General features: G+C 42.3%; 1 protein-coding gene across 2 annotated transcripts in view; it reads right to left on the reverse strand.

Annotated features, from left to right (window-relative positions):
• RNF144A (ring finger protein 144A) overlaps positions 1–13,701 on the reverse strand; it is a 109,082-nt gene that overhangs the window by 36,463 nt on the left and 58,918 nt on the right. For both annotated transcript variants that reach the window (XM_085610747.1, XM_085610749.1), the window contains 2 exons: positions 9,272–9,479; positions 4,905–5,055 (listed from right to left, as the gene is read on the reverse strand). In XM_085610747.1, coding sequence (XP_085466873.1) covers positions 4,905–5,055; positions 9,272–9,479 — 359 coding nt within the window. The remainder of the gene's footprint in view (positions 1–4,904; positions 5,056–9,271; positions 9,480–13,701) is intronic.

Consider the following 13,701-nt stretch of genomic DNA (forward strand, 5'->3'; position numbering starts at 1 on the left):
AGTCTGGTGGCTAGGGTGCGGTGTGAGACGGTGTCGAAGGCAGCCGAGAGATCCAAGAGGATGAGGGTTGCCGTTTTGCTCAGCCGAGGAGAGAGCGGATATCGTCGGTGGGGCGAGTAGGGCGGTCTCGGTGCTGTGGAATCAGGATTGGGAGATGTCGAGGACGTTCTAAGCTTTGATTACGTTTGCTAGCTGGGTGTTGACGGCCTTTTTGATGACTTTGGTTGCCAATGGAAGCAGGGAGATGGGCCTGAAGAATTTAAGGGCCGTTGGGGTCGCAGATGGGTTTTTCAGGAGGGGGTTGACCTCGGCGTGTTTCCAGTCGTCGTGGAAGGTGGCGGTCTCAAGGGAGCAGTTGACCGTCCAACGTAGTTCTGATGCGATTGCCGAGGCAGCTCTGTGGAAGATGTGGGGTGGGCAGAGGTCTGAGGGTGCCCCGGAGTGGATGCTTTTCATGGTCTTCAAGGTGTCTTGTGCAGTGAGTGGGTCCAATTGAGCAGGGTTTGCCATGTGGTGTCGCTTGGAGGGTCTTCGGTGAGTATGTTCCAGCTTCTACAGGGGAGACCTTGGACGTGCTTGAGTACGGTGGGTTTTTTGAAGGAGAAGTGGATGCAGTGATGATCTGTCCGGAGGAGTTCTGTGGTGTGGCTTTAGGATACCCTGTTTCCTTCGGCGAAGACAGGATCGAGTGTGTGTCCCACTGAGTGCATCGTTGTGGTGACTAGTTGTTTGAGTCCTATGTTGGCGAGGTTCTCTTGGAGGGAAGCAGTGTTTGGGTCGTCGTGGTTGTCCAGGTGGAAGTTTGGGTCACCGAGAAGGATGTAGTCTATGTAGGCGAGGGTGTGGGGTGCGATGAGTTTGGTGATGGCGTCAGTGCAAGGAGAGAAAAAGGGAAGAATAGAGAAAAAACAGGGAAAGGAGAGAAAAGAGTAAAGAGAGAATAGAGGGCACAGAGAAAAAAAGGCAAGAGAGGCAGAACAGCAGAGTGCTCTCCCACTGGACCAACAGGGATGAGGCGCAGGCAGGAGCCTGCGGGTGGAGGAGGGACTTAAACACCCTGCTGCAGAGTGCTCAGGGGGCAGCCCTCAGTAGGGAAGCTGCATGGGGGAGAGCAGGCACACTGACCAGGTCAGTTGTCTTGCTCCGCCTCGTTTTGCCCTGATGAAGCACCCAAAAAAAAGGGGTCAATGACAACCTCCAGCTCCAGAACCAGAGCTACCCTCCTCAGAAGTTCAGCTAAAGCAGATCTAACCTCAGTAGGCAGGCCGGGAGGAGAAAACAAGCCAGAGGAGGAAGAGGACTCAAGGCCACTAGCGTCACTCAGCTCATATATCCAATTAAGAGAAGGCTGAGCAGTGTTAGTCAGGGGTGGAATAAGCCCTAGTTCTTCTCCATCTCCACCAAAAACCTGTTCTCATGAAGGAACAACAGTAGGGAGCTCCTCCAAATAAGGAGGAAAGTAGCCCAAGGGGAACTACTCCACCGACACTGCCCCCAACCAGTGTCGATGTGGCGCCGCTCAGGGGGTTGGAGAGGCGAGACGGCGTAGCGCCAATTCGTGCCGTCGACGTCCGAGAAGGATGAGCAGACACTGGCCTTGCAGGTAGTAACCCCGAAGGGCTGTGCACCAGAGAAGGATTGGATCCCACTACAGATTCAGAGTACCTCACTGGTGTCAAAGGCGACCCTGCTGGAGTAGATTCAGTCAAGGCTCCGCTGGCCTTCTTGAGGCTGAGACTCACACCAGAGGGAGGTGGAGTTCCAAAGATGGCATGAAGGGAGAAATAATAATCCCTCATCAGCTCCAGGGAATAGCTAAAGGTGCAGGGTAGACTCTCCACCCATCTCCTCAGGAAGGGGAAGGGCGTCAGGGACGCTGCGCGTAAGTAGCGAAGTTGGGGAATGCCACGTCCACGACCGCTTATATCACAACTTGCCTTTGGACAGCAAGGTCAAAGGATGCTCGCTGGAAGGACTTCTGGAGCTGACCCTTGAGGGTTCCTTGGAATGTGAAAGTGACCACGAACGCTGTGCAGCCTGAGACAGCTTCCCCGCCTAGAGCTTCATGTGGCGTTCCCGAAACACCTTAGGGCGAAGTTGGTGACAGGAGTCCCACTCCTTTAAGTTATGGTGTTCGCCAAGACAGCACATACAAATATTATGAGGGTCTGTGGCCCACATCTGCCGCCCACAGGAAGCAAAGGGTTTGAACCCTCAGGACATCCAGGAAAAAGCCCTGTCCTGTCCACATAAATGTCAAGATAGGACAAAAAAAAAAAACGGCCAGATGCACTGCTCTCCGGATCCGCGTAGAAAGCACAGAAAGGAAGTAAATGATTTCAGCGGGGGTCTTATGTGGACTCTGTCGATGTCACATCCGGTGGACGATGTCGGTATGCAGTTGCTTGATGCCCTCTACCTGCGCGCAGTGGTGCTGCTGTAAAACAATTTCCGGATCCAGTCTGGGGATAATTCAAAGGTAAGAAATCTGCGGCTAGATGTCCCTAACAGATACAGAAATGATGCGAAGCAAAACAGATCATCAGTCTTTCGATGCGCATATACAAAATAAAGTAAGTATCTAAGGAAGAGTGCAAGATCTAAACCTATAACCTGTAATGCACGGTTGGTCTCGAATCATTTCTACTTATACCTAAAATTAGAAGTATTACTCGTCTGTTTAATCAAGTGTAATACAAAACATTACGACAGCAAGAGCAGAGACACATCTGTAATTGAGAAAGACTTTCTTGCGTGTTCTTTGGCTGTTGAGCATTACAGAATGTTTTTGTGTGGAACTGAATGTATTCTTAGGACGTATCACAAAGCTTTAGTGAATCTATTGTCAGCAAGTACTGGAGAACATTTACAGAAAGACTTACAAGTCCAGTGACTAATATTCAGTATTTCCAGTTCTCCGTTAAGTATGTTCAGGGACTGTACCGCTGTGTCATTTGACACCTCAAGGAGCATGAATGTTCAAATGTTAGGCGGATTATGCATTTGAGAACGTTAAGGAGTGAGATCATTTTCTGACAACACAATTTTGGAACAGTAGTGAAGGAAGGAAATTGAATTAGACACTCCATAGGAGTGTGCTCAAATATTTAAAGGATGGTTGGCCCAATCTCCAAAAGGATCTGAGATCATTCAGTAAAGTTTATGTCAGGTGAATTGGTAATAAATGTTGGGACTATTCATAGTGGAGTGACAAGCTAATAATTCCCCATTTTAAATTGAGAAAGTGCATTGTAGAACCATTACAAGCATCACCTGGGGATCTGTGGGACCAAAAGGAAAATCAAGGAGTATTAATGATGGAATGGGCTGGATCAGGTGATAGATGGGAGCATGACGGCAAGTTACGCATGATGAGCAATTAGCCTGCCAAATCTTGTGTTGTAGATTCACACCTGACTGACTTCTCAGGTGCCTGGCAGAAATTATGGGTGGAATTTGTCAATGCTCTTACCATCTTCCCTGGAAGGAGATCTAAGTTTTTGGTGGCTGCTGATTATTTCTCCAAATAGGCAGAGTTGAGGATAGTTGAGATTAGTACTGATACTGTCACGGAGTTAGAAAGTATTAACATTAAATAATATCAGAACATATGTGGTTACCACACAGAGGTTAATGGACAGGTTGAAGCTTCAACAGAGTCATAAAGGACTCTATCCAGTTAGCTATTAAAGGAGGGTTGTGTTGGAAAAAAGCTTTACAGGCTGCACTACTGTCCTATAAAACAGCTCCTAAGTTAGTCATATTACACCAGTTTTAAGCTGCTGGGAGGCTGAAAATCACACTCCTGTTTCAGTCAATGGGTGCCAAACAACAGGGGTGTTTCTAGTGGAGCTGCATTTACGAGGTTGAAGGTAAGAATCAAAGTTTACAAGAATAAAATGTGTAGATATATGAACAACAGGAAAGGAGTGCCATCTGGCTGGACACAGTCAAAGTTATCTAAATATTAAATAGTGGAAGATAGTACTACGTGTAATCTTTGGCCTGTGTAATGATGATTGCATGCCGTTGAAAAAAGGGAGGCAACCCAGAGTTGGTTCAATGCATGGTGAGAGCATCATGTTTTTGACATTCCAGCAGAACATTTGCCAATCCAGTGAGAAGAGCATCTTAAAATATTGAGAAGGAGAGACTGTGCGATTGAAGAGAGAGTGACGGCATCTGGGCATTTACAGAAGGAAGTATTAAAACATAAATTACAAACGTGAAGGCTACCTTGGAATTTCAAAAGTTTTATTGTGGTCTAATTTTGTGGCGGTTATTGTTTCTTTGGAATTATGTTTGTTTGTAACCGGGAAGGTTGTGTGGTGATGTTTTGATGCATGATTATGTATGCTTACAGAACGTGTCAGTTCCTAAGTTGGGTTGGCATGTGCATGATTTTGATGTGAGAGGTGGAGTGCGGAATGTGTAAAATAGGTTTGATTTGAATGTCATCTGGGCAAGATATTCTTATCTGTCACAGTGTTACCTCACTACTCCTTGTACCTGCATTATATGGAATAAATTCATGCTGATGCACTTTTGAGGTCTCTGTGGATTATTCTTTCTGGCTTTCCAACACCCACCTTTGACTACATGCCTAAATTCACACATGAACCCACTTTCAAGTGAAGTCATGATATCAACATGTAGCTACCTCGGCTCTAGGAATTCTGAAACTGAAGGATTTGCGCCTGCCAACACCTGCACAAAGAATGAAACACTGACAATGGCCAGCAGCAGGACGACAGAGGTTATGCATAAGTAGCAGTTCATATTTCCAATTTCAATTTTACAATTTGCATTCAAAGGTAATTCATGATAGATCTAAACTTCTTTAGCAACCTCTAACATATTAAAAGCAAGTGAAAAATCGTAAAACACTTGCACAGTATACTCACATCTAGTGATTCCAAACAGTACCAGCAAAAGGCATGTTTGCAGTTTTTACACATCATTTGTGCACAACCTTCATCTCGCTCAATGTAAACTTTGCACTTTGGACAGCGTTTGATTGGCACATCATCATCCTCTTCTACTTTAAAAACAGAGCTGTTCAGAAAGAAATCATCTGCATTAAAAAATAATCAGCACCCAATAATAAATATGTTAACAGTGTATTTCTTCACTTTAGAGCTGCCTTATTTATTTATTTTTTTACGTAAAATAGTGTAAACAAGTTGTTCAATGTCTGTGCTAGAGGCCCCTATCCAAGCCACATTTTCAGAATATCCACAAAACATATATTTGAATGCTATACATCTAAATGGAGCATATTTAAATAGGTAGTGGTATTATATTGAGCCATGTCCTGGTGTAACTAAACGCCCCTTTAATCAACAAACAACATTTCTTGTAATATTTTATTTAGGAAAAGATTTTTACAACTTAAGAAAATGCCATAAACCTTTGAGTCACAACAGAAAAAACATAAAACTGCTTGGATAGATGGAGACTTGTTCAAAGTTTCTCGTATTTACTGATTTCATGGACCTATATTACAGTATCGTTGGGGCTATGGACAATAAGAGCATGCTAAACACCTCCCATTGTTTGCGCTTTTACCTGTAAAATGTGGATACTAACTGGCAGGACAGAAATAGCATATTTGGCTTTTAGGTAAGTCTGTGGTAAACTTGTGCTAACATTCTCAGGGTGGTATTAATATGTTCAATGTGTAGGATGCAGTATGGCAACTTCAGGTAAGCTTTAAAACAGACCAAAATGGCCGACAATCATTCATGGAACATTGCAGGTAAGGCTGAAAATTGCACATATCAAAATCAACCCATTTTGACATTCTTAGGTATATCACTGACTTTAAAAAGTTTACCTGTAAAATATGTTCTGTAGCCACAAGACTCAGCTACATATCATTCAAAAGTGAAACATGAAATGTTGTCTAACTTGAATGTTTCCACAGTAACAGGGATACCAAGATGGGATTGCAGTATAGGCCTATGGCACTGTTCCCCTGGCAAAGCATGAACAAGCTTTAAAGGTAATGATAGAGATGTCCTTCTTAAATTGTACTTAAATGGGAAAATCAATTTCAAGGGAAAACATTTTTAGTGCAAATGCCAAAAATAGTATTTTTAGAAAGTTGTTATATTCTGCATTCAATGGAGTGTAGTAAAACCCCATTCAACCATGCCACGTAGTCCTGAAGTGACTTTATTCACATTTGTCCTCTGCCACATTTTTGCCAAGAAAAGTGTGCTATAAATAGGAGTCTCCTCATTAATCCTTGCTAGGAGGAATGATGCAATTAGAGCTCTGCTCAATAGTCCCTACTAGAAGATTACCATTACCACAAACGGAAATACGAGTTAACATAACTTAGAAACACAAATCTATACATGAATGCTTATTGTGCATGGTACGGTGGAACTTTGAGGCATCTTTCCCACATAAAGTCAGACATGGCTTCCTACTATCTTCACTCACATGTTCGAAACAGGACACAGAGGTAAAGGGACTTTGCCACAGACCTACCCAATGACTTATTGGCTCATTACTCTTGGGGAAGAGCACTAGCATGACTAAACTCGGTCTAATTCCCTTTGATGGGGAGAGGGTGGTACCTAAAAAAATAAAAGATAAAAACAAACAAGCTGTGATCACGTTTACGTGCACCCAGGTCCTGCAGGTTAAATATCACAAGTGGCATGATGCACCCATTGTGCTATCTACTATAATGTTAACATCATGCTATAGTTAGTGAATAAGTCTCCCTTTATACAAAGCCTGCAAACTGAGACTGGAAAAAGCATAACAGCTGCGATCACCATTGCTGTTGTCGAATAAATCCCATTTATGAAGAATGGTTGATGCACAACCAAAAAATCTGATGTAGCTATACATTTAATATAAAAAGGGCAAGGAGGGAAGGCAATAAAAATACCAACTATTTATATCAATCTGTCAAAGAGCCAAGAATGTGGACTGAATTACCTATTATGCTCACCTACCACGATGACACCCGATAGAGATCCTACTTTCATGAGATCTAGACCAGGGTGAACCTTTCTACCTAGAAGATGTGGGGGCTCAAATGAAGAAGCCTTCGGAAGTTTCACTGTCCTCTGTATACACAAGTTGTTAAATCAACTCAACTTGGCAGCAATGTGTAGACAAGCCAGAGCAGTTGCAGTCAGCCTTGCTAGTCCCAGATGTTACACTATCTCAAACTTCCCTGCAACAATCCATAAGCTTATAAAAGCCTCCACATCAACAATGACACTGTCAACATCAGCAACATTACAAAGCTAAAAACTCCAACAGGGAGAACAAAACAGCACTGATGACAAGTTGAACCAAAGAAAGGTCAAGGTGTGTCAGCTCCAAAATCTGAGAAGGGCCAAAAGCAATAACAGAGACTAGAAAAACGATATAAACACGATCATGTTCGACCAACCCACCATAATATGTTTGAGTGCACTAAGGAGCAACACCCACCCAGGCCCTAAGCCAGGTCTTACTTAAGGAGATATTTGCACTGCTAACCCTATGGCAAAGCTATGCCTGGCCGACTGGACCAGTCAACTCGATCTGCATTCAGGATTCCAAAATGATGGGGCAGAGTGGAGCAAAAATGATATTGTCTAAAGCAAGAGGCAAGCAAATCAATCCTCTCTAGCAAACAAACAGCCCAGCTAACCCAGCCACCCGCCCCAGTACACTTACAGCTAAAGTACTCAAACTATGCACCGAGTGGGGAGAATCATCAATCTGCAACCTAAATTGAAAGAGCAAATTACTATCAATTGCTAGATTGTCCACTGTGTTCCAAAACTGAGTGATTAGGAGACTTAACTCACAAAAGAAATTAAAGGGTAACAGAATACAGAGAAGTACTTGATGATATATGCTGTACACAAAACATGCTTCATAGGAAACAAATTAATTCCAGTTCTTAATCTGCAACATAAGCGTTTATTAGAACCTTTCTTAAAACCACATTAAAGGAGATAAAAGCCATGAAGAACTTTCAAGCTGATCAGGCCCCTCATAGCAAGAGATTGACTTATACAACCATCAGAGCGGATAATTGCCAGTATACTCTGACAGAATCCAGAAAAGACACTGAGTCTCATATGTCAGCTTTTAATCCGTTGCTCAGGAGAGCCAAAGTAAGAACGAAACTCAGCTGAAAGTCCTGAGACCTAAGTGTAAAGACAGTTCACAACACTGTAATCTATGAACCGTTGGAATACACATGGGTGCCGAAGGAGAGCACCAAACAAGTTTGATCCCATGATTTATCCATTTGTTCAAGGGGGTTATCCTAGCAACAAAAAATCCTGCAGACAGAGGTACAAATGTGTCTTTTGATCTAGCACATTAGATATTATCCACCCCAAGACAGAGACCAGATTATGTGCCATTATTGTTTTCTTTCAAGATTACCTTCTAAAGAAAAAAATCCTAGCACTGGCTAGAGAAAGGTGATTTATTACTACTAAAGGAAGCTATTCATTTCCAATTTAATTTCTATTCCTGTAATGATTGCAGCTGGCTCATTGATTGGGATTAGTTTTTAAGTTTTTTCAGAACTTGAACGGAGACTTTTTCTGTCACACCGAAGAAACATGAGTGCATATTATTCCGTCTGACTGCTCTTTACCTGAAGTGATTGGACAAGGGGCAGAGCTTTCAAGGCCATCCCCATTTTCCAGGGTGCTCAATAACGCACCCACATTGAAACAGAAGGAGAGTGGGGAATGATGCGGCTCACCAGTCGAATGAGACCTTGGGGGGTAGCGGGAGTGGAAGTGACAACGGGAAGATGGTAAGAGAGTGATGGGGAAGGCAGGGGTTTCGACTGAAGAGCAGCGTGGTAGGTAAGGGATGAGACAGAAATGAGGGCAGGGATAGAGGTCACAATGTGATGACACAAATGGGGAATAAAAGACAGCTATAGACAAAGGCTTGACAAATTACTAGGCCCACCAAATGTTGCCTAGCTCTCTTAGAATGGTTACCATAACTGTCAAATGTTTAAATGTACAAACAAAGCAATTAAAGTTCAAGCATTAGCTTGCATACCTAAAACCATGTACTGCTTGTTTCCAAGAGACTACTCATCTATAAAGATGAACATTTTTTTTGTCTACGCATCAAGCCATTCAATGTCACTCCTCCATTTCGTTGCAAAATTAGATTTCTTACATAAATATTTTTTTTAAATAAGGGTAATCAGTATACCGTCACAGGAAATATAAAATGTGTTTATGCTAATGGCATTATCATACAATACAATACATACCTAGCTTCTCCAGGAAGAAATGTAATTGGCAGGTTATCTGAGCAGCTCTGTCCAGGATGCCAGTTGGCTTTACATACAGAACAGAATTCAATTTCACAAGCATTGCACTGTATTAGTTGTGGATTCAGAGGTGCTGCTTCTTGAAGTTGGCAGACTGCCTGGCAGGAAGAAGATGGACACCAGGTTCGACATGGATCCAAAAGAATTTCTAAAAAAGAAAGCCCAAAAAACAATTATAATATCAGCATTCGCTAACAAGGCAACAGGAAACATGGAAGCAGGTGATACTCAGAAAGCATCCCACTTTACCTACTAGCAAGTTTTATTTTCAATTTTTCGTGCTAATTGCCTGTATTTAATAATGCAATATGTGTGGCTGTGCTGCTGTTGAGGCTGGAAATGTTAGTATCTGCCTCTCAAGTCCATTCACTATGTACATAGAATGGCCAATTTAGCAAGGTATTAAAGTTAATAGCACGCACAGAAAACACAACAATGTTTCAAAAGAGAGACAAAGAATTATAGAAACATACAAGTCCAGATTCACACACTGCACTCAAAACATACATACATACCTACCCCTTAAGTGCCCAAGGTGTGCAAAGGGACTTTCCTTCTCCTTCGCAACCCTTGATGTAATGCACTTTACAAAGCCCACTCGCACATCATAATTGTGGAGCTTTTGATGTGAGGAAGGTGAATTGCTTACAATGCAATACAAATTTATGCACTGAAACAGAAATTGTGTGAATTTGCCAGATAGTTTTACTGTCAGCAATTGCTAGGGCACCATGGTTTCTACAGTAGTCACATCTCTGTGACATTGCTAAGATCAATGTGGAAGAATTAAAGTCATCGTCAAACGACCAGCATAGCGATGAACTGTGCTATGCATGTTCTTCCATGGGATTAATAAATATTTGGAATGAAACCTAATGAGCAGAATGTTTACGTGGGGATATCTCACGGGGATGGTGAAAGATATGGTGAGATCTAGCAATATTTGGACACCCCCAATTTGAGTGAGTTTTGGTGGCTGAGGTGATGCAGCATTATACAAGGGATCTGTGCAAATGATTCAGTTACGGTCAAAGTATTTTCTTGTTGACTAAGCCTTGCAGCAATTGGCTGATAATGTGTTTTGCATGCAGAGAAAACAAGGAGAGGTAATGAAGACATATAGGAAGTAGCCTGAGGAACACCATTCATACAAACAGGTTTTGACTGCTGCATAGCTAGCAATTCTTGTGAATATTGCATTAAGCTGTGTGAACCAGCCAGGACCTATTTTCAGCACTGACTAAATGGTACTTCATACACTCGATGAACCTCAAAAGTACTTATGTATTGTTAAGAGTCCTTGTAAGACTGCAGGAGTTTCATAGAACCTAGGTAAAAGGCACCCCACGGTGCACCTGATGTATTAACAGTGGTGAAAAAGATCCACATTGTTAAGGTTTTCCTTTTCAAATCAGTATAGGTCCAAGATTAATTGTAAGAGTTCAAAAGTGTTGGTAGCATTGAAACTTACTAAAGTACAGAGCACTGCCATATATGGTTTTATGACTGATGTCTAGCACTGTAAAGTTTTACTTTAGCCTGGATAGGAAATCAATGAGGTTTCCTGTCACCAATCTGGCAGCTTTGTTTCACATGGCTTCAAGGCGATGCAATAAATCACGGTGCAGTTAGTGCTACTTCTTCTAAAAATGAAAAGTACTTTATTATGCAACCACTACTCTTACGCTCTGCAGCAGCACACCTTGTTTCTAACAGAAGTCATAGTGTTTAGCACTTACACTCCATTTTAACAGAGCTTACAGTGAGTGAGACTCACTATCAGCTAAGAACCACAAACTGTGTAGCAAAATAAATAAATACATGGGTCTCAACCCATTCTCCTACCATTTGTATGACACACCTCTCTGGTTAGGCTACGTAAGTACATTATTGATATTTCTTAACAAAATTGATATGCTAGTACACCAGAACTAACCTGTTTCCCTACGTACTAAAGTTAATGGCGAGTGTACAGATCAGGGTAGAGTTAATATCAAGATCTAGGGCGGATAGCGGTAATCTGCTACCCCTATGAAAAAATGCAGGTCTTGCAATTATGATTAGAAAGCATCATCATTAAAATAGCAGATTTACGTTTATATGGGTACATCTTTAATATTTAATTTATTTATAAAGTTTTATATAGCGCGAACATGACCACCGAGAGTATCAGAGCGCTTTACAGATTATACAGCCAGGAGGGTATAGGTAAACATAGAGAGTCCAAAAAGCGAAAAGTACATTTTAAGAAATGTCCAGCAGTCATGCCAGCATGGCCTCTGGGCTACAAACAGCAGCTATGGATCCAGGTCAAGTGGGGAAGGCGGACTGAGGCAGCTATTTCTTCATCAAGAGTCCTTTAACTTCCATTTTGAAGTGGACAGTGGAATGGGATCACCATGACTTCGGGGGGTGGGGGTTGGGAAGAGTTCTAGATCCTCAGCGCCATGCCTGAGAAGGATCGATTGTAAGTCTTTTTTTTCTTGAATTTTGTGGTTTGAGTAAAAGGGTGCTGGCACTTCTGGAGGCTCTTGTACCACATGAGAGCTCCAGTTTCTGGGCGAGGTACAGTAGTGTCTTGAAGTGGATGACTTTATGTGCCATGCATGCAAATTTCAACTGTATCCGAGCTTCATATGGGAGCCACTTCAGGGCCAGCAGGTCGGGAGAGATGTGGTTGTATTTTTATGTGCCGATTATGAGCCTAGCGGCAGAATTGAGGGCCACCCTAAGCGGAGCCATTTTCCCTCTGGGCAAGCCACACAGTGTTGCGCTGCCATAGTCCAGCTTCACAAATGCTTGCACTGCAACCTTTAGGTCTTGGGCAGAGAGAAAGGGCTTGAGCTTCCTTAAGATGCGGAGTTGGTAATTCGCTCCTTTGGTGAGGGAGCTAATGTGCTTTTGCATTATTAAAATAACATTTCCCGAAAAAGAATCCTATTAGGTTGTGCCCATACAGAACTTCATTAGTGATCGGGCAAATTCCCATCTAGTTTATTCTCTATGAAAAATAATGTAAATCATAGCAATTTTGTTCTAATTAGTCCACATCCTGCGCTGTCCTTAAGGGTGGTAAACACAGATGAGCTTTACATTGTTTGACTGCTGTTACACTTTCTTAACAGTTGGATATTAAAGAGTGCAACACATAACAAGACATCCAAAGGAGTATAGGTTTTAGGTCTTTAGACATTCCAAATTACATTTCCGAAAGTGGATCTTGTCTTTGTTGCAACCTTTGTGACTTTCTGCATCTCTAACCCTGTGCCTGCGAATATCAGTTCCTCAGTGCCTACCAATCCTCCATATTCTCCAGTCCAAGTGTCTGAGTCTACCTTTCATCAACCATTGATATCCTGTTCTATAGCTCTACTGTTGTTGTTTTTCGTGATGTTCTTGCCTCTATGTCTCCCTGCCCCACCTTGCTGTAAGCCACTATAGAAAAGAATGTTGATAAACAATGGAGAGGTTGAATCCCACATCAAAGATGTATTTTTGTCTTTACATACGCTCCTGTTAAGGTTTCCCAGCCAATTGTGTATGTTGGTATTTCTAATTCATTTCCAGTAAGCCAGCCATGGCCCTTTCCGTATACCCTGGCCTTTTTGGCAAACTTTGGATCATCAAGCTTTTATTCACTACCCCTCAGTGCTCTAATGAGCCTACATTAAGTACCTGTTATAAGGGGATACATTTTGCTCCTGCTTGGGCAAGGGTGGTAGGCAGAAAATTCCTCACATGACCACATTCACCCGATGTTGAGGTAGAACATTTGCTACCCAGTGGTTTAAGGAGCGAGGGTAGGAGGTTTAATAGGTCCTTATTCACTTCTGTTCTACACTTGGTAATATTTGGAAACTCATTAGCACTTGGATTTCAAGCTCACAAGAAATTCTCCAATGCTATCATGAATCTGCCTATCTAAGGCTTCACAGTATGCTTGTGGTCTCAAAGAACCTCCAGACATGTCAATTCATGCTGCACCATTGTCCTGGCTCATTTACACAAACGTCTTCGGCATTGGAATTCAGCATCTCCTTTTTGTGGTAAGATTATGCTGGAAGATCTCATTGCATTCAAGGTGTTATGTAGGGCTGCACTCTAACAGACTTTCGCAGTTACTTGACTGAAAAAAAATCCTAGTTCTAACTCGAATGTTCAGCATTTCAAAAAGAATTTCTCCATGGAACATCCAAGATCTGTTCCATATAACAATGCCTATAATTAGCACTCCTTGAGCTTTTTCACTCTAGGATCACGTTGATCAGTAATTGATCACTGAAGAATGCTGATGCGTATTAACACTGGCAAGAAGATTATACTGTTTACTATGATTTTACTGATCACTTTGAATTCCTTGACTGCTGTGC

Source organism: Triturus cristatus, chromosome 6, assembly GCF_964204655.1.
Source record: "Triturus cristatus chromosome 6, aTriCri1.1, whole genome shotgun sequence".
Lineage (NCBI taxonomy): Eukaryota > Metazoa > Chordata > Amphibia > Caudata > Salamandridae > Triturus > Triturus cristatus.